This window comes from Apteryx mantelli, chromosome 5, assembly GCF_036417845.1.
Source record: "Apteryx mantelli isolate bAptMan1 chromosome 5, bAptMan1.hap1, whole genome shotgun sequence".
In the NCBI taxonomy this organism is placed as follows: domain Eukaryota; kingdom Metazoa; phylum Chordata; class Aves; order Apterygiformes; family Apterygidae; genus Apteryx; species Apteryx mantelli.
In genome coordinates, this window is record NC_089982.1 from 10803981 (window position 1) to 10825739 (window position 21759).

The 21759-nt window shown below is 40.9% G+C and overlaps 1 protein-coding gene across 2 annotated transcripts in view; it reads left to right on the forward strand.

Annotated features, from left to right (window-relative positions):
- The window catches only part of ADAMTS3 (ADAM metallopeptidase with thrombospondin type 1 motif 3), a 137567-nt gene that overhangs the window by 7508 nt on the left and 108300 nt on the right, over window positions 1-21759 (forward strand). Inside the window, exon 3 of one of the 2 annotated variants that reach the window (XM_067297494.1) lies at window positions 2516-2922. In XM_067297494.1, the coding sequence (XP_067153595.1) occupies window positions 2516-2922 (407 nt within the window). Of the gene's footprint in view, window positions 1-2515; window positions 2923-21759 lie in introns of those variants that run through there. The other variant, XM_067297495.1, reaches the window with a different exon arrangement.

Below are 21759 nucleotides of genomic sequence, written 5' to 3' on the forward strand. Positions count from 1 at the left end.
ATGAAAGGTATCACTAATATTCTAGTATTGCTTTAGCCAGTCCTTTCAGGAAGAAAAGAGCAAGGAATTATTTCTTTGTGTTGAGTGATTACGAAGTGATAACAAAGTGATTTTAGTAAACTCTCACATAAAGTCTAATACACAGGTAGAAAGACTCAGGCTCTGGCCCAGCTCTAGCAGTGCTTTGACCCGCAGTTTGACCTGGCCTGGGAATGGCTCTCCTTCTTCTTTTACAGGATAAGAATTGGACGCCTAATATCCTGATTACTCCCGGGTTGCGTAGGTCTCGCAGAAAAGATAAACTGTTTTGATGGACTTGTGTTACAGTGTGTAAAATTAGTTTAGAGCAGTGGGAAACACTAGTGTGTGTTCTGATTCAGGGCAGCAAGCGTGATGAGTAATAACAGCAGCGAGAGAGAGAGACCCTTCTCTGAGTAAATTAAGCATGGCTAGCTCGTGTTCACAGCTCAGTCCCTATAAGATGTTTTATCCCTACTGTATAAAAAGAAGATTCTCTTGCTTTTCTCATCAGTGTCTAAGAATAGCAGGAGAGTGCAGAGGGAAAAATTTATTCTCTCAGGCTAAGAGTACTATTTCCAGGCTGCAAGTAAAAGGGACTGCTATGCAGAAAGAGAGGCCTTTTTTTTTTAAAGCAAGTATTGTATTCACTTAGGGCAATTCAGAACCCAATTAGAAGTTTACCAGTCAGCTAACGTCGCTGCTAATGAGACAGGAATCCTGATCTCACCAGTGGGGATCACTAGGAAATGATAGGTCAATGCGGCTTTAATTGCTGTTATCTTTGTTCCGCTCTGGCTTTGCTTACCTGGCTGGTGCCTCTGCTAAATTAATTAGCCTTGGGATAACTTTTCCTGGCAATTGGTTGCCCACAGCCGTACCTAACTGCACCATCAGGTACCTGGAGATCCTGGGAGACTGCGTAGAGGTATTACAGCAATGCCTTCTCCTTGGAAGCATGCCCTGTGCTTAGGGCACATTACCTTGGCTAAGGGTAATGTCATGGAGCTACTCGAGTTTCACCTGAGCACTTCTTGAGGCAGTACTGCCCGCAGGGTGCTGCTCTGCTGTTTTAACAGCATCTGTGTACTGTGGTGAGGTGCAGCATTTAGGGAAGAATTTATAAAGGCTTTTAAAAATAATTAACTTCTCTGTTGTTTTTGAGCTCTCTCATTCAAGTTAGGCAAAGGTAAAGGGGAATAGCAAGTTTCTGGATAAGGGCATTTGTCAGAGGAGATCTGTAGAGGGAAGAGTTGTTGCTCATACCACTGCTGACGTAATTGAGTGATACCCTAGCTCTTCGCAGTCATAACCACTGCAGTGACTATATTGAAGAAACTGTATTTCTATCTGTATTTCAGCTTTTTGAGATGGGACAAATATATGCAAACTGCAGTTACATACCAAACATGGCACTTAATTTTCAAAATCTTAATGGAAGTCTTGCAACAGGAGCAAGCAGTTCTGTAAGGCGTGTGTAAGAGTGCCGTGGCGCTTCTTGTAAGAGAATTCAAAAGGGTGTCTGCCCCTTCTTTGGCTATTAAGCAAACCTGTAACTTGGAAAACTCTGCAGATAAATATAAATGAATATTTTCAGGGTTTTCTGTGTAATTTTTATGGAAAAATATAAGAATTTTGGCATGTGGAGTATGTTTTACATGTGCTTAATGTGTATCCTAACTTCCATGGTGTGGGGTTTTTTTCTTTTTTTTTTTTCTTTTTTTTTTGAGGTGCCTTTCTGGGCACAGCTTCTCGTGTTCATTCAGCTTGATATTGTTCGTATGCTTTTCCTAATGTTGAAATGTGCTTGCTGTCACATTATTACTGGTTTGTCATATCTTGCTTAACATGATGATCTATCAAGCATGTTTCTCTTTTCTTACACGTCCTCCCTGAGTTTATGTAAAAGTAGTACAAGCATTTCTTTAGTAAAAAATGATGTATTAAGAGTACTAAAGGCCTTGCTATATGGTACCCAAGTGAAGATGTGCAAGTCTGAGTGTAGTAAGTAAAGAGAGCAGTGAAGCGTACCTTCGATTTGCCTACACTAGACTGGTCTGCTTATATCCAGACTGGCTAGTAAGTAGATAATTTAGCACATGATGGTGTGGAAAATGGCACTGTCCTCTGTCCTTTTTTTTAAACGTACGCAGGTTTTCACTGTTCTTGAGCTGAATGATTTAGAGTAATTCTAACAGGGAACCTAAACAGGAGATACAGGCATGGGAGGCAGGGTGTCCAACATGCATCGCAATTGAAATTAAGCCTGAAAACATATTAATTGTGGTGTGTTGTATGATAAATGAACTGCAGTTTGAGCGTTCTCTGAAATGAATGTAGCCTGTAAAAGTCAAGGTAATGGCATGTTGTATCTTTGCGTTTACAGTTTATTCTAGTGACATACGCTTATATAACCATGCGTTTGTTCTTCATTCTTCAAGTTTGTTCCGTACTCTCGTTCTAATTTTAGTTTGTTTTTGGATATTTTTCTTGGCAGAATTAGCAAAAAGCAGGCCAAGACCGTATGGGTTAGTGATTCCAATCAGTACCAATGCAGATGGAAGCTATATCTCCAATATCCTCTCTGCAAGTCATCAAAGAAGATCAACAAGGGAGGTATCCCAAAGCCCCAAACAACTGTATTTTAACGTCACTGCTTTTGGAAGGGAATTCCATCTCCGGCTGAAACCCAACACTCGTTTGGTGGCTCCTGAGGCAGTAGTGGAGTGGTACGAAGACTCTGTGGAAACTGGAAATGGAAATGATGCTGGGAACACAAGTCAGACTAGAACTACTACAGAGAGATTATGGAAAAGAGAGCCCCTGTGGACCAACTGCGCTTATGTTGGAGACATAACTGACATCCCCGGAGCTTCTGTTGCTATTAGCAATTGTGATGGTCTGGTAAGACTTATTCAGTGGCATACATGTCTGGTATTTTATCACTTTGCAAGCAGATTTTGTTGCTATTGAGTACCCAGTAGTAATGATATCGTTTGAAGAACTTCATTTTTTTTAAAATCCCTTAGAAAATCCGTTAGTACATACTTGATTTATATGGTCCTAGTGGTTTACTCTGACATAATTCCTGTGATTTGGTGAGCTAAGTCTTTATTCTGACTGATACAAAAGAGAGAAATCATACCTGCTTTTTGGCTCTTTTTTAATTTTTCCATTTGTAAGACCTCATGAAATTATAATGAAGTTATTTTAATGCTTACAAGAAGACCTCTTGTTGAGTGAGTATAGAATCTGACATCCAAATTATCACTGTATACTTCGCATGTGTAGCAAATTCGTAGGCTGCCCTGTAGCCTAAGGTTAGCAACAGGTTTAAATTCTAAAGGGTTTGTTTATAAAATAAGCTTGCTTTTTGTTTTCCTACATGCAATTCTGTTTCATCTGAAGGTATCATAAAAGAATTGAGTGGTTCACATCTATAAATGGTTGGTTCTCAAAACTATGCTAGCCCGATTGCTGTGTTAGTCAAAAATGCATGATATTTTCATTGTGGCTTCAGCAGATGCAACGACTGGCTTGGTGCACAAATCCCATATTGAAAGAGCGGACATACATTGAGTACACATACCATTCGTTAATTCAATCATGCGGTAAAGCAAGCTAACAATACTTACCTTGTACTCTTTAAGTAGCAGGAGCAGTAGTGGAACATGACTGCAACATCCAGGAAGATTAATGTAGTGGTTTTTCTGCTGCTATTTAGGAGAGAAGTCGTATGAACAAGTCTGCAACAAGTATGCCTTCTTTGAAACATGCTTCCCTCTTGCTATCATGTGCCAGAGATGTTAATGATATGATTCCATTTTGCGATAAGAACTGGCTAGCAAACCCCCATGCCTCTGGAATGAGCTTCTCCTGTACATAGTTTATTTCAGGTAAAGCAGTCACAGAGTAATTGTATATATGTTTCAAACACATGATTCGAACCTTAGGGCTATGTGCAACCAAAACACTTTGACTTTCCTTAATTAAATGAAGGAAATACTGGTGGTGTTCACATCTGAGGTTATCAACTGCTATTTTTTTTAATCGAAGTAGTATCTGTTGACAGCACACTGCATTTACGAAGGCCAAGCAGACATCTGCGTGCATGCTCTGGAGGCAGCTCTCACAATGAATGAGACCTTTGCGTTGTGAGCTGTATTTTAGCAGAAATCCTGAATGAAGTTCTTGGGTTGAGACAGCACTTAAGACAATGAATTGGATTAAGTGGAATTAAATTAAGGAGAATGGACTAGGAGAAAACGTGCTTTTTGTTTAGGGAGGAGAGTGGGTAAATGCTCCTGAATCACTGTTGTCTCTTGTCAGGCTGACCTGAGCTGTTGTATGAGGTCTTTGTGGGGCTTCTTCAAGGCCCTGTGCCACCCACTGCACGGAGGGTCAGAAGCCAACGTGAGAGCGCAGCCCCAGTGTGAAGTGGGGGGTTGCGGTAAACAGTGTTGATGTGACCCTGCTCCCTGACGTTGCTGCTGCTCCTCCAGCTAGCCCTTGGGGCACAGAAGGCTTCTGGATACGGCTGCCTAAGACCTCCCTCTGCGGGCATTTTTACAGGAAGGGATAAGTTGGTTTGGGTTGATTCCCCAGGCAGCATTTATGACGGGCTTTGATCTCTGTTGACCTCGTTTCCTTGAGCACCTCCCTTGTCAGGAGCAGACCTCACTGCAGCCGCCGCGCTGCGTGTTGCCCTGCTACCTGGGGACGCCCCGGCTGGCGGAGAGCTGCTGCAGTGGCTTTGCTCCCCCCTGTTGCCTGCAACCAGAATGAGAACAGCTCATGTGTTGAAAAGCACCTTTTTGGAGCACCTTTGCTTGCTTTCTTCACCTGGCTGTTGTAACAGCCTTTTGAGGCTCTAAGCGAGTGTGAAATAAATAATCCTGAAGATTGGTGTGATTTCAGGTTTTTTTTTCTCCCACCAGCTCCAGAGCTAACAGAAGTAATTTTAAGTTAGCATTTCAGGCTTCTGTGTTGCTGTACTATGCCTCTCTCAACCAAGCTAGAATATTTGATCCTCAGTGTATCCTAAAGATGTGAAGAGTGAGTTAAATATGGCTTAACAGAAACTGGAACAACAGTGAGAAATTCTAGGACCATGTGTCTATTGGAAAGATTTATTTTCAACTTCAAAGGAATTCAGAAGCTTGCTAGTGTGCTCAGCTAAGTCCTTACCTTTGGGGAGAAAGAAAGGAAACTGCAGTGGTACCAATTCACTCAATGTAGAGCTTCTAAGGAGGTTTGATATCCTAGGTTACAGAAGAAGAATACTTGGCTTGCCACGAGCTAGTGGAAGCTCTGGCAAATTTTCTTTTGTGCATAAGGAGATTTTTAATAATGACTTGTAAGAGACCTGCTGATAGTTGGGCAAAATTGTATATTTTGTAACTTCATGTACATTATTGTATTTCATATTAGTTTTTGCTCTCCGCAATAGGTGCATAATAGAGCTAAATCCTGATTATTTGATTGTAAATATAAAGGGTAATTGGGATTTACACCAGTAACGCAAGATTTTGCCGGTAGTCTGTTCCTGAATCTAAATTTACATTTAAAAACAAACTATTTGAATGCTTTTGTTACAAAATGATTTATTTATCTGTTGTTGCAGCAAGAGTCATCTGCATGCTTTCAGTTCTGCAAATTCCTTTCTTCGCAGCTGTTTAATATCCCTTGAAAACAACTTTGTTTGTTAGAAAAATTGTGTGCATGTCCATGTACTTATTTTAGCAAAAGAACACTTCGTTAGCCATGGAGAAGCTGCCCTTTGTTTTTATTATTGTGTGCTTAAAAAAATTATAGTGCTAATGAGTAGCTGACAAATGCTATGATATGTAGGTGACAGCATATAATAATAGTAAAAAAAAACCTATAAAGTTGCATTTCCCAATTTCCTTATGTAAAAGTCAGGATGGGTGGATTTTAATACTGTCTAATACTAATTTTTGCCTTACATTGAAAGGGTAGGGCTTTGGTTTTGGAAGGGTTGTTTCCTTAGGTGTTTTGCCTGTCATTTTGGTCACAATAGCGGTATTTATGGACATAATATTTATAGAATTTGTCAAATATTTGCCAGGGTTGCAGCAAAACTTATAGCTGAGTTTTATTCATCAAGCAAAATCAGCCTTTCTGGTTTTTGGATAGTACGTGGAATGATTCTGACTTGTCTTAATTCAGGGGGATTGTGTAGGTTGTAGTTCAAGGAAGAATTTGGCCTTACAGTAATTATCGCTGATACTCACTATCGTTAACACTGGCTGTTTTTGTCTCTTCCTTATTTTTTTATTGCTGAAATTCACTCTGCAAAGGCAGTCTTTTAAAGTTAAGATGGTGCTATTGTAATGCAGAAACGTTGGTCCAGCAGTGGGAAAGGAAGACTGCTGATGCAAAACCTGATACAAGTTTTCTACAAGGTTGTTCTTGTGTCAAGGTGACATTAATCAGCTGCAAGTAGCAGCAGCCTTTGACTCTGTGGACTTGTGAGATTGAAGCCAGAGAAGGGTAGAAGAAGAAAAGCTCTTAATAACTTTGATCTACAGATGGTAAAATCGTAGTTTCACAGACAGCAGGCTCGATTTAAGTCCACTGGTTGATGCTTTCCCTTTTCTTTATTTGGCTTTGGTTTGGTAAATGTTCAGAGGCAGAGTGTGTTGGAACGGGGGAGGGATGTACAATCGTACAGAGGGCTTCACAAGGCCAAGGAGAAGGTTCAGTTTACCTGGCCAGTCCTTGCAGTGGACGTGTGTTCCCGTCACGCATTCATAGTCCTGTAATTCTTCCATTCCCATTTCTGGCTCTGCCTCTGTCCTGCTTTTCGTTCCTTCCAGCAGCTGTACAGCATTATCTCACTTCTGTACTCTTCTGCTGTCCGTCTTGCTAGGCATGGACTTACCAAGGTGAGTAAGTATTGTTAACTGGCAGGGCAAGCCTTCCTGCATAAGTCGCACAGCCCCTTCCCTATTTAAATCTGAGTAACGTCTTCCCTTTTGCCTTTTTGATAAAGATCAGGTCATATAAAGAGTCAGGAAGGACTTAATGGTGCCTTCTCTTCTGGTTAAGTGCAGGAATGCATTTTGTGTGCCTCTGCACTAAATGAAATGTTTAATCTAATGTATATTCCTAGGAAAGGTAGTTAAAAGTTCATCTCCCCCATGCTGGGAGCATTCCCAGGTGAGCATGTAAGGGACAGTATTTTTGTGTTTGACTGGAGTAATAAGTTTCCTGTTCTAAGAAGTGAAGATGGTACAAGTAGGTTTAATAGCTTAACACTTCGGACATTTATGTGACTTTGCAGTTTTGTGCTAAGAAAGCGCTGGTATGCTCCTAGAGGAGCATATGGTTTAGCAAAGCAGGAAATAATTGCAAGATGTTCAAGGAGGTGGAACTAGAACAGTTCAAGGCAGATGTAGCAGAAGGCAGTTTTCACAGATTGCTTATGCCTGGTGCAATACTGTGCCTGGTGCAGTACTGTACCTGCTGCAGAAGGTGAAAAACGCCAGCTTCAAAAAAACATTGCAAATGTTTCAGATTGTAAACAAACATAATACAGCAAACTTGACATTTAAAAATATCGAGGTAGAAAGTCTTAAATAAGTCTCTACCTTTTATTGTAAAGAAAGCTACTTCATTTTCTGAAGTAGCTTTCTTGCTTTGCAAGAAAACCAAACAGTTACTGAGTTGTGATGCATCTTGATATTACTTATGTTTTAGACTAGTAGTGTTCTTTATAGACACATGCATCCTTGTGTGAATTACGATTTGGTTTTCTGTTCATGTTTATATTATGCCAAAAATGAATCAAGGTTGTCTTTGGTTTCTTGCAGAACATTAACTTCGTTGATATTAAATAAAAGGGCCAGACCAAGTATGCTAAACTTTTAATCATTGACTTCGGATACCAAGCAAAATGTGACTTGTTTTGCTCATTAGAAAACCATAGCCTTCCAAGTCCGTAAGGCTGCATCCATTTACATCAACTCATTTGTAAAAGCAACGATTTGCAAATGAAATGGCTTCAGCAGTCTGCCTGCCTTCTAACCTTCCGCTATGAAACTAGGGGGATCTGTAAAGACAGACCAATTGGCAAGAATAACAAAACTGCTCAGATATCTTATTTGCAAAAGATTATTCTTCATTTGTTTATTGTCATCCTTTTTTCTGAGGCTACTGAGACATGAAGAAATCTCTGTATGTTTATGAAACCATCCTAATCAGTTCTTTAAAACAAGCTAACGTTCAACCTTCAGCGTGGGAGTTTCATCATATTCTCCAAGTTTGGTTCTGTTTATCTCGCCTCAGAATCCCCTAGCAGAGACCTCTTGAAACTAGCAGCTGTCAAGAGTTAGTCTTCAACTTTGTGTCTTAATTTCAGTGTTTGTGAAAGGAGCCTGATGATAGTTTCCTACCGTTAGTGGTTTTGGCATTCATTTCATTAGTGTGTTTTGAAGTTTTTGATTGGAAGGATGTACAGAAATGTGCACAGTTACTCTCCTGGGATAAATGTGTTTGAAATACTCATACTAGAGAGAGTTATACAAAGACTTAGTCACTGGTTGAGGAAAACACTTAAAAATATGCCTAAATTCATGCATGTGTTTAAGTGCATACCTGGATCTAAGCATTTTCAAGGTATTTTGATTTGTTTCAAATGCTTTTGATTACCCACTGTTCCACCAAAACTCGCTTGAAGGCAGATTTCTTGTTCACCTGTTTGTACAAAAGTCTTGTTTCTTGATTTCCCCCAAGCTGACAGTGTTATGTTACTACATGAACAAGTAGCTTTCTAGGAGCTGGTGACTTTTTACTCTCAGCATATTAGGAAAGCATTTTGAAGATAAATACTTAAATTGCTGCTGGGACTCTGGTTATCGCGTGTGGGAGAGTCTTTACTCATGAAGATGAGATTAATTCTGGAGTCCTAAAAAAAAAAAAAAAAAAACGATTAGGGGATTCAGCAGTGCTGTGTGAAAGTCATCAGAGCATCTTGACTTCCGAGCAGCTGCAGAGCCTCGGGGTGACACCAGCAAGCGTGTGCTGGGACACAACCAGGGCAGGCCTAGGTTTGGGCTCTCCCGGGGCAAGATGAGTGCGGAGGCTCAAAAGGGGACGGTTCCCTCGCCTCCGGGGATCTCTCCCGATTACGGCCGAGGGCTGCGGGGGCGGCGTGGGAAGCCTTGTGCTTCCGCTGCCCGGGCTGCGGCTAAGTGGACATCTGGTAATCCGGTACCTTCTGACAGTGCAGAGGACAGGAAATCAAAATAAACAGGGAGATAAAACCGCATCCGGGCTGTGCGCCGCTCTGCGTAGTTGGCATCAGTATCTCAGACTGATTTAAGTTTTCTGTATTCATGCTACCTGCCCTACTGTGCCCTTCCCACAGTAGTTACGTCCTTGCAGTGAACTCCCTTAACCTGCCCTGCCTGTTCTTACTACTTGCGTTTTGCTGTACTTGGCAGCCCTGTAGGCTCATTAACTAGGCTTGATATGTTCCAGCTGCCTCCTTGGATTGACAGGTCCCGACTAGTAACCTCGGTCAGTCCGCCTGGTCTGACGAAACGCTGCCGGGTCAGTCGCCTTCGGTCGCTGTCAGGCTGGGCTTGGAGTTCATCCCTGTCACCTCTCCAGTAAGTAGCACTTCCCAGACATGGAGGCAGCCTTTTCAAACATAGTAATCCAAAGTAAAGAGGATTTCTCAAGGTTCAGAAACTGCAGACCAAACTCGGAAAAATGCAGTGCCGTCATGTTGTTGAATGAGGATTTCAGGCTTTTTGCATTAAACGCCAAGGGAAGGAGTATTGAGAAGGAAAATGATGGTGATGAAAGTGGAGTGTCAATATAATATAACATAACATAGAAGAAACTTTCATATGTCTAGTTTGCTTCTCCTTGAAGTTATCACTCAAAACAAACTGCTACTTCATCCCTCCTTCGTGTGGTATAAGCAGAGTTTATGCAGATGTTTCCTCAAGCTTCATTTTTTTCCTTCTTTTCCCTTTTTTTCACTGGCCAGATTTGGGCCAGTCTTGTATCTGTCATGTTCTAGGATTAGAACAAATTCTCCTCTACCGTGTGCCAAAAGAGCTCTCTTTCCCCTTTCCCTTTCCCTGGCAAATGTCAAAGAATTTATGCCTGCATTATCCTGGGAAGACACATATCGCAGGTAGACACATGAATCACTTAGAGGTTATTTGCAAAAAATGGCATCACTGGTTTAGAGAGCAGCAAGAAGGATTTGGGCCTTCCAAGCTGTGTTCTTCACCAATCCTTTTTGCCTCCCCCTCTTCCTCTGAACTGTTACCTTAGGCCGATGAGCAAAGTAAAATTAAGCCCAAATGAAATGAAAGCTCTTTTTTAGAGATGCAGAGAAAATCTCTTTGCTTCAGTGGGTAATTTTAGAAACCTTTTCTTCATACCAACTTCCTGGCTGCCTGCTAGAGGCTGGTGAATTGGGGAAACGTCCGTGCTTTGCACTTACTGTAAGTAGTAAAAAGGGTTGTGCTCAGAGTTTCCACTTAGTTGTGTGCTTCATGTTTTCAAGGCTGATTCACCAGCCTCATCCTCCTCTAAAATGATAATTTTCCAATGGGTTGCTGCTCTCTCTCCCTGCTGTTCCAAGGACTGTGTGGTCATAGGAAAAACTGAATAGATATACAGTAGTATTGCTACAGACTTAATGTAGATCAATTTAGGCCAAAATATAAGGAGCTGCACAAATATCTTTCATAGCACGGAAATATGTGATCAGTTCGGGTATTAGGTTTTCCAAATGGAAAAAGATGTCATGTGTTTTTAAAATGGGACACAAAAGCAAAAGGCCTGTCTCGCTGAGCCGCTCCCTGAAGAAATCCCTCCGGCAAGAGAGGGAGGGAGGCAGCTCTCTCTTCGTCCTCTTCCCTACACAAATGGTATTGAGAAGGTTCCTTGGTAAGGAAAAATCGGGAGCATGGGCAGGTCGGGTAAAGAAAAGGTAGATGAAGAGAGAAATACATTGTGTGTCCCCACACAGCAGTCCTTTTCCATTCGACTGATGGTGCAATGAAGAGAACAGTTCCTGTAGTGACCAAGGTTGGGGCTGAGCTGAGGGGACTGGTGGGGGACATCAGTATAGATAACATGAGCCTCTTGGGCCTTGGAGACTGAACCAGGACCAGGAAAGCATTTCTGCTGAAAAAGGGATCAGGGACAAACTTGAAAATGTTTTTCTTCCCCTTTAGCCTTCTTCAAGTGTGCTTTCTCAGAGGGAGAAGGAAAGAGCAGGAATTGGGACTGTAAGCAGACTTCAGAAAGGTAGTTGAAGTATACCTTTGAAGTAACCCGTTCTTCCTCCTTATCATTTTGATTATAGTAATACGTTGCTCAAAACTGGGGCTAGTGATTCCTGACAAAACACTGTGCTGCCAGCACCTGCATAGTGCTCCCAGGACCCAAGCCCCAGTGTGTGTGCAACGCTGCTGTCATATGGACGTTGGGATTCATCTAGGCATCTCTACTTGGCGCTGCAGAATTATTTAAGGTTTTCTTTTTTTCCAGGTGGCTCAACAGTCTCCTGTATAGGCTATCCAAAGGCTAAATGCTTTAAGTTCCTTTTTCATTTATGCCACGGTGCTTGATCAGGAAAAATGCAGAAATAAAAACCTTTTTTGCTTGCTAAATAACAGCAAAGTTAAAGATTTCTGGTTTTTTGGTGTTTGAAGTTGGTTTTGATGGATTGAGAAATGATAGTTTTCTTGTTCATTCATCTGAAAAGAAATGTATTTATGATTTTTTCCACATTAATAACCAGGTAAAATATGCCTGAACATATCATTTAATGCTGTATGTATATAGCTTCTGAGTAATCCATTTAGCAACACAAACATATTCAAGATGATGCGTATTTAAACCATGATTAAACAAGCCAGATAATATTTATGTGTGCCTTAACTCTAGAGGACTATCCTGACCTGGTTTTGTTAAAATCATTGTGTCTGTTATGAAGATCATAGGGTTGGTTTACATTTTTCACATTTTAACACAAGCAGTACATCTCCATCAATGTGTTTCCTAGCTCTCTGTAGCAGGAGAGAACTTATACATCATTTTCTTTATTGGAGGCAAACGTATTTAAAGTACAAAGCCGCTGAGCAATTTCCTGTCCTCTCTGGTCTTCTTCCACGGGTACAGTGTTGCTTGTTTGATGCTTTAATTGCCCTTTAATTCCTTCCCTTCTTGATTCTCCTGCCCTGTTCGAGTGAGGCCACGATGTCTGTGCTGTGCCCTCGGCTCAGTTCTGGGTTCCACACTGGGGTATGTGAGAGCGAGTGTGTGTGCGTGCGTGTGTGCTTGCGTGCTTCCGTGTGTGAATGTTCATGCAGAGAGAAACCTTTTGCTTCTCAAGTATAGTATAGCAGTTAAACTTGAAAATAGCGTTTATTAGTTTTTAGGGTTTTTTTTTAAAATATTTTCCTGTGGCATATTTTAAGGAAAGAAAATCTGTGTAAGGTATGCTTTAATTCCATGTGTATCTGTCTGGAGATGTTTTGTGTGTCATAAAGCAGAATGACTGTTTTCTTATCGTTTTTCTTTGCTTATTCTTCATTTCATTGATAGAATCGCTTCCAGAGATGTGGAAATGGTTAAAATATGAAAGAGATGTTTGTTTGTTATTATGAATTCATGAAAATAAGTCTCTCTTGTGCATGGACTGGGATAGTTTTGGGTTTATGTTCCAGCAGCATGTTTCTGTACAACAGTTAGGGTTTTACAGCCCTTCTTGAGATCAACTTTATGGAAAAGAAATTTTGCTAAACCAGTGTGTAGAGCCCCTGTTCCTTTGCCCTTATATGTGGAGTAGACCTACATTAGTGTTTTTGTGGCGTGGGTGCTCTGCAGAGGGAAAAAGGGGAAGTTGCCCTTGCTCCTGTACCGTTAAACAAAAGCATTATCCCTTCATTTCACCCTCAGAATAACACCAAGTCTGCTCTCGAGTCCAAATTTCCCAAACCTCACAGAGTGCAGGAGGAGCGTATGTGAGCACCAAACCTTTCACAGTCTCCATCAGCGGGACTGGAGTGACGGAGGAGTTCGTGTTAGCCACCCTTGCCTTAGGGCTACATAGTCCAAGCTGTCATTGTCTCTCAGTAGGTTCCTTATAGCACCTGACCTGCCTTGGTTGTAGAAATAAGATTGATGATAAACTAACATGTCATCAGGATACTTTCTAATTATCTGATTTTCTATGAATTGTACCGTTCCCTATCTCTTCTGCTAGAGTCATGGGGAGAGGTAGGGTAGGTTCTGTCTCCACAGTCTGAGTGGCAAAGCTGTTGAGAGTATCAAAGCCTAAATGTTTTGAACAGAGACCTACTCTGTCATTCATGCACAGGATCCTGGCAATCTCTGCTTAATGCTTCACCTGAAGTGGTTTCGTTCCTTCATGGTTTGTGTGATATTCGGGATTGAAGCAAGGGGTATAACAGCAGTGCAGCTACGCATGTGTGTTCATACGCACCACTGCATGTATCTCTTGCAGTACATTCCTGAAATCCTTCTGTGTGGAGAGTACCTTTCAGTGATTGCCCCTCCACTGAATGGTTGCTCTGTCCTGATGACCGTCTTGGGCAGGTTCTGTGTTTTGGGCATCAGTGGGAACTGCCTGCTCATCTGCGGTATTTTCATCTTAAAGGAGTAAATTGATTCCTTAATGGAATGGGCTAGTTTGGGAGCAGTCATCCTCAAATGACAGAAATGACTGACAAGGTGGTCTTTTTTGGCAGTTTTAATCAAGTCTAATAGCTGTAGGTCAAAATCATCATCTTGGTTTTCAGGGTTTTGTGTCTTCTTATACTTCTGGTCCCTTGAGCAGAGACAGTGAATTGGCTTCTGTGTTATTTTCCCTGGCCCAGAACTCCATACAGAGACCTGGAAGCCAAGATAGTGCTAGGTTTGCCCAGTTCCTCTCATGGTATGGGCAAATTTCTTGTGGATAATTCCCAGAAGTAATACTTGGGAGTACCCTACCTTGTTGGCATGCTGCATCCAAACTCTCTTATCTTCTCTTTCCTTTCTTGCACGCATTTCTTCAGTTCAGGACAAAACTTAGATTGCAGAGGGGATGAAAACTGTGCAGGTTTCTCATGGATATATATAGAGATAACATATGTAGTCAGCCCATTGCTTACCACCTTCTCCAGCTCCCCTCAGACAAATCACCTGCCAGTGGGACTCTGTGGAGTCATTTTAAGGGATGGTATTGTACCAGTTGCTGGCATTTCTTTGTTCTCTTCTTGGCAGCCTGAAAGGATATTCCCCTCCTGATCATCCCTTCTGCACGTGGATCCTCATAGCATCAAATAAGGTTGGAGTGAATAAGGAATGAACTCTTTAGCAGACTGCTCTTAAAGTTACCAACACTCAGATTTTGAGATGGTGTTGGGCTTCTGCCCAGCTGAACTGTCGCTACTCTCTCTGTATCTTCTGGAAGAATGTATTGTTTTATCCTTAAGCAACTATATCAAATACAGCTTTCTCTGGTGGAGGACCTTTTCATTAGAAAACCTTCCCAAAGTGTTACTGAAGGATTCTGTTTCAGGTAGGATTATTTCCATTCTTATACTACATAGGGAGTTACTTCTACTAGCAGTGCAATAGATGACCAGTAGCAGTAAGAAAATAAGTAGGGGATTAGAAACTAAGACTGCTTGTGAAACAGGTGTCCAGAAAAAAATTAAAGGAAACTATCAGAATACATAAGGTTTCCTCTACCACACTAAATCAGTTCTCCTGATATATATTTACAGTTGTGATATGTGATGTATGTCCTTTAAGAGTTTTAAAAGGTCCCTGTAAATTATAATGAATGTCTGTAAAAATGTTTTGAGTGAAGTGCTGAGTCCCTCCTCTGCCCTGGCCAACTTTAATAAAAGTTGAAAGCGCTCACCATCTGCTGGCACCTCGAAGGGGGAGAACCTGATTTCCTCAAGCATGACTCTGTTTAGCCAATGCTTAGAGGCCTAGCATGGCAAATGTCTTTCTCACATGTTAAAGGATCACCCAGTCATAACTGTTATGAAATTTTTGGTCCAAGTAATCCCTTTATAGTTGGAGATGGAAATGAGATTTTGTTGGTTGTCAGCAGAGAGAGCCCATCTTGTGGGACAGGACTCTTTCCGAATCTGCACATGATCAGATTTTTCCTTATCAGACGGTAAGCTGTGATAAGCTGCTGACAAGAGCAGTAAGCCTTTCTTTTACCTGAATGGAGATTTTTTTTTATGAATAAATGTTTCCTGCTGAAAACCAGCCTTCTGGCCTGTTTGGGGTCTCTGGCCCAGATAGTGCTCAGAGGAGCAAAGGGGAAAAGCTCCTTCCTTTGGGCTCTTTGGAAGAGGGAAGTCTTTGCTTCTGCAGCCTTCGGAGGGAGGAATGCCGGCAAACGCCAGCAGTGCGTGAGCTCGTGCTGGGTTAGAACAACCTCCCAGGAGCTGTTTCACCATCTGGGCCTTCATGGAGCTTGAGAAGTCCCCGGTCAGCCATTTGCCTCCCTTCCCTTTTCTTTGCTCCTTCTGTGGAGATGGTTGCCAAAATCTGGGCTTTGTTGCTCACATTAAATGGCACCTGATTCCTCCTGGAAACATGAGAGACAGACCTAAGTGGGTTGTAGCAAGTTTTGACTGAAAAGCCGTGGCACTATTTTAGTATGTTGTTAGCACCATATTATATATTTCTGTAGGTGAATGGAGGAAGACGGTTTCCAGAGATCCTTTGCAGTCTTCCCACTTGCACTGTATTCATTCTAACAGGGTGAAGGTGGTTTAGCTTTTTCCAGTATGTGCTCATGGGAAGCATTTACAGGATGCTGTTTGGAAACTAAAAGTGAAGTTTTAGTATTTATCTTAAAACAAGGTCTCTCTTCTCCTTTCAGGAGAGAGCAGCAGCAGGATTTTAAATAATTGAAAGCCAGGATGAAAGTAAAATCGATCCCTTCTGTTTGATAGTCCTGCATAATTCCTCATCCTTCGATTAAGGAGAGATAAGATGACTGGCACCAAAACTGTTTACTGCTGTGCCTTTTAAGCAACATTTCACTAGTATTGATTTTTTTCCTAGCCTTTCTTAATGTCTTTTGCTGTAGTAGTAGCAGTGAAAATGATGTCCTGCCTAAAAGTGCATGTTTGAAGGAAGTGAAAATTACACTTCTTTATGATATGAAAGAGAAAAGAAAACATTCTGGAAACTTGAAAAACAGCCCTAACTGGAATTCACAGAAAGGCATAATTGTTTAGCTGGCTTTGAAATAACATTTCATCTAATTGTAGAAAGTTGAAATTCAAGAAGGACCATCTGTGTAAGGAACTGGCAAACCTCTTTTGTTTGAACGAGCAGTCAATCAGAAGCAAAAGGCTGCATTACTTGCTACAGCTACATCAGGTGATGCACCTCTCATCTTGGCAACTGCATATGCAGAAGTGGAAAGACCAAATGGGAAAAGGGCAGCTCGCATGCTGGGGAACCAGCAGGTACAAGGTACAGGAGATAGCTGCTTGCCTTCATTGCAGCCTTGTGGTATTTTCTAGCTGGCAACAGAAAGCTAAGTCGATTGAAGTGTTCCTTGCCTCCCTGAGACCAATCTTGAAGTGATACATTAAGGCTGCGTCTTTGCGTGCGTCAATGTCAAATGAATCTGAGTGTAAATTGCCATGTTGGGGGGTTGGAAGCGGGAGAGGAGATGCAGTCCGTTGAGGCTGACATCTGACCAATAGGAAGTGATGAAATCCAAGTTGACTATAAACTCTTTAGAAGAGGAGGACTTCACTTTGGGGGCATCCTGGGGCTCTCAGGAATGTCTAACAGGAATAGTCTAAAACTCTTGATTTGGGTACTTAAGAACTTTCCCCAGTTTTGCTAAAATCTGTATCTGCTGCAGAATTGTTGATGAATAGGCACAAGCAAAAAATATACTGCTAAGACGTCCAATTAATACTGTTACTTGGATTTTTTTAATGTCTTTTGGGGTTGGAGAGAATGTTTTATTTGAAGGTGAACTAAAATACTTCACAGGCAGTGTGTTATGACTTAGATGGAAATGAGAAGAATGGACCAATTTGAATTTTAAGCTGTCCTGGTTATGCTAATCCCAAAGATGGAGGTGTCATGTTCAGGTCAGCTTCTCTAGAAAGGGATTTAGGAACAGGAACCTGTAGAAAGTCTGCATGGAAAAGCTCTGACTCTTCATAAAACTAAAACGTGCAAGCTTTGATTGCCAGAACTTCTAGACTCTTATTTATAGTTTACTTCTGAATTGGAAAAATTACTCCGAAGACAGAGCATGGTTTTATTTGTAATTCATACCTTTAAAGTGATAGGTTTACGGGCTTGACCTGCTGTATAAAGGTCAGAATAACGCTCCCGTTTGTCCTATTGCGTGTAACTAAGGAAGAGTAGAAACAGCTGCTGATACAGTAGACTGAAGCATTCTGTCAAGCTGGAAAATGGGTATTACCACAGTGCCCATATTTGCAGGCTCTCTGCTCCAGGTACTGCTGTTCTAGTTGTATCTTTTATGTCATGTGTGAACACCTAGTCAAAACTCGAGAAAGAGGAAAATTTAGTGCTACTTCTGGATTTGGCATACAGAAGATAAGCCCGCGTTTGGAGGAGTGGAGAGGCATCAGTGAGCGTGTCTGAGCTCAGTTAAAAGGTATTGTCCTTAGTGTAGGTGGTTAAAAAATAGTCTGAAACGAATCAGTGGTGAGTATCTGTTTTCTAGTTTGAGTCTGTTTGTTGTTGAATCACACCTTTTAGTCTTGGCTATGTGTTTTCACAAAACAGTGTTTTTAAGGCAGTTTGACAGATGATTTCCCTTCTGGATTTTTGCTCTTTGTTACCAAAGTAGCATATTACGACTTAAATTTTTTATTCCTGAACTCACAACTAACAGTTTATAAAATAGTCCAAACTTATTAAAATTAGTAAGTACAACCCTTTTTTATAGTTTCAGTAATAAAAAACAGATTGTGTAACTTCTGTGGCCCCTTGATAACATACATAGCGCACATGAATTGGGCACTCATTCACATTCTGCCTTCACATATCACATGTGGTAAAGTATGTGTCTCAGTAAAAGAAAGTAAATAGATACTGAAATAGTCAATGTTCTCAAAACTTAATCCTTGTAACCTCTCTCAAAGTTCTTATTGACTGTAGGGTTTGTACTGAATTTGAAACTGCATTTTGTATAGTAGAGATACAGAAGCCATATTCAGTAATACCTTTTTTGATGTTCCTTGTTTATTCAGTGCTGTACTTACTCGTATCTGGAATTTGACCTCAGAGCCACATGGTCTGAGGTTTGCAATGGGAGCAAGAAACAGGACTGGACAGAAAATATTGTGCAGGGTTATTTGAGAAAGAAGGAAAAAGTGGAAAGCAGACAAGATAGTTCTGAGTTTGTCTATTGTAGAAACAAGCATCTGCGTGTAGGTTCGTAACCTTTTTGGAGAGTCGCACTGCAATTCTAATCGTGACTTTGCGATCCAGACTCTGAAGAGTTATTGAAATGTAAGTTAGTCACTTTGACCTCTTGGCCTCATGTTTCATCAGGAGTTTCTTGAAATGATGGATAGAGTAAAAGCATTATTGTTCCATTTAATAGGCTGAAATATTTACTTTCACATAGATTTTAAAACGATATTTCATTTTCATAGATTACTTTTGCAATATTGTCAATAACTTTGAACTATTTTGTCTTTAAAAAAAAAAAAAAAAGCAACAACAATGCAGTAGTAAATTAACTTTCTAACCTCATACAAATTGCAGTGTCATTTTGCCGCCTTCTTTCATACCTGACTAAATCACCGTAGTGTAAAACTGTGCTTTTCCTTTGAGAGATTTTTACCTTGGTCTATTTGCAAAAAGATGGAGAACAGATAGAAAACAATGAGTTTGTTGTAAATATTACTGGCTTTGGCATGTCAGTACTTTGAAATGGTGCGTCCTAGCTTTTGATCAATAGAATTTCTCTGTTCAGTGTAAAATACATCAGTCCTCTGGTTCCTTCATCTGGTAAGAAAATCTGTTTTTCAAGACATCACTGGTTTTCACCCTTAGTTTTTACTGAATTTTAGTATCTTGGAAAGTCTGATGTGCAGGGACAATCTTTGTTATCTCAGTGGATAGTTTACCAGTAGCATGAAGTCCTGCGTAGCACAGGCCCTGGCGAGTGCAGCCCTTCTGACTCCTTTGAAAGGCCGAGTGCTTTGCAGAGATGACTTCTGTGCTCCTTAGAACATAGATTAAGAAACCCCGTAGCTTGATACTTGGGGAAGTGGAAATCAATAAAGCTGAGCCAAGCTGTCCAGTGTCTTACCGTTTCTCACCTTGATTATCTTTAGTCTCATCTAGATTTTATAATTATTCTGCTATACCTTTTGTGAAGATGACCTATAGAAGAAGCTCCATGGATAGACAGTTGTGGCCAACTGTGGAGGCAGCAGCCCAAGCTAACGTCTCCATGTGAGCATGCTTGCCTCTAAACTCAGTGCGGATGGTGTGAAAATAGTTAATTTATACTTTTCAAATACTATAGCAAAGAAGAATCAGAAGGGCTCTAACAGATCACCTGAACTATTCTTTTGCTAGAGTTTCCAAAGGGTGTCAAGTGGGAGGTGCACATCTCTGACTTGCACAGGGCATATGTTAGGATTTGAGGTACCCGGTGCCCTGGAAAATCATGGAGATGATCAGTAACTGGTCAGTGTTGGAGCATTTCAGATCTGTCTGTCTTCTGTAGTGTTGAATGCCCTATGATGTGAAATGTGTTGCATAACCTGGAATTCCTCAAGGAGAGGTAAAATTTGAGTTTATAGGTCTGTAAACACGTGTCCAGGTAAGTGGCAGAACATGTGGAGACTCGGCGCTCATGTGAGCGTACAGATGTCAGTAACGAGTGAGAGAATTTGAAGCTCGGGGAGCTGCCAGATGAGAGGGGAAGGGTCGACTAACTGGCCTCCCGCTCCCCCTGCCCTGGGGCGGGAGGGAGATGAGGAAGAACGCAGAGTGGGGCCTGGCTGGCCAGCTTAGGCGGTGGAGGACAGATACCGCAGTGTTGCCTAATGTAATAACATCATTCAGTATCTGGAATATTTGCAGTTTTTGATAATTCTGCGGTGGTGTTCATGCCTGCTGAATACAGGCAGTAGATAAGTATTGCTTCTGTGTGCTGCCATACTTGTGGTGCTGCTGACCTCAGGTGTCCCTGTTTCCATTCTCCAGGTCATGAGATGTTAATATTTTCGTATTCTTTTTATTTGCCTTGTAATTTTGGAGTATGCAGTGCTTGATTTGAAGTTCTTTTTATTTTTCCTTCTTTGAAGGCTATCAAATGTCCTTGCTTCTTGTTTTCATTTCCACTTTTTAGAGGAACCTATGATTCTCTCATGATCCCATGACTCCAGGAGTTGTGAAAACACCAAGTTTACTGCAGGAATTGGCAATCCTGTATGTATAAAATTTAACTGTGGCATAGGGGCTAAATACCCATTATCTTACGCACTTCAGGCTCCTTTCACAGAAGTGAAATTTCCTATTGCACGGTCAGTACCATTTCACTATAAAATAATTATTAGCATAGAGCTTCTGTATTTGCCACAAAGACAAAACTTGTACTCAGTAAATATTTCCACAGAGATATGCTGGGCTTAGTGAGATACTTGACTTCACTGAGCATGTTCCATGCATACTTTTCAGTTTTTAATAACTGATATTTCAAAACCACGATTCCTTCTGTAAGGACAAAGCATTTTGTGTGCCAGTTCTGTGCCGTTAGAATGAATCTCTGTAGGTTTTCCAAGAACAAAAAATAGAGACACATTTTTCCACATAAAATCAAAGCTTGTTTTTTCTCCTTGTTTTCATATAACTCTAAGGGGTTCCACTGATTTTTTTTTTTTCATAGACATTCTGAAAGGGGAAAAAAGGAACCCAAACTTTGGATTAAAACCAAGCATGAGAAATTTCAGCATAAAGGAATTTTCTTGTGCGTATATTCAAAGAGGAAGCTAAAAAGCTTAATTTCAGTCCTGTGCGCTGACCCAGTAATATATTGCCATTTTCTTTTCTTCTGTGCAAATGCAACAGCATATTGGTTAGTTCTCTGGTTCTTCTTAATGTCTTTTGCTCATCAAAATGGTGCATCAGTTTGTGCACTGACAAAGCTTCTGTGCATAGGAGAAGCAACCAAAAATTGTGGGAAAGGATTTTTCTTTCACTTGGGGTTCAGAAAGTAACATGGAGTAGTCTTTTAAGGGTCTGCCAAATACTGTATATTTTAAATGTAGTTATAGATTTCTGTGAGAATACCAGTCCATTTTTAGTATCCAGCCCAGTATCCTGGCTATTACAAGTCATACGTTTCATGAGGAGACTCTCACCAGCAGCTCCATGATTGCACAGGGCGTATGGGTTAGAAGGACATCTGTCTCAGCTGAGGGTTTTAACCGCTGTAGAATCTACTATGCTGCTTTTATATTTTTAGGTTCCTCATGGCATGGATCAAGTATCTCATTTTTACATATAGATGTACAAGACATTGCTTATTAGTGATCTGAATTCATCCAGCTTAATTCTTCATCTTCTCTTTTTATTTTTTTTCATCTTTTGCTACATTAACAGACCATTACTGACTGACAGTCTCTTCTCCATTTAGGTATTTACAGATCATGATCAATTCCTTGTATTCTTAATTCCTGCTCT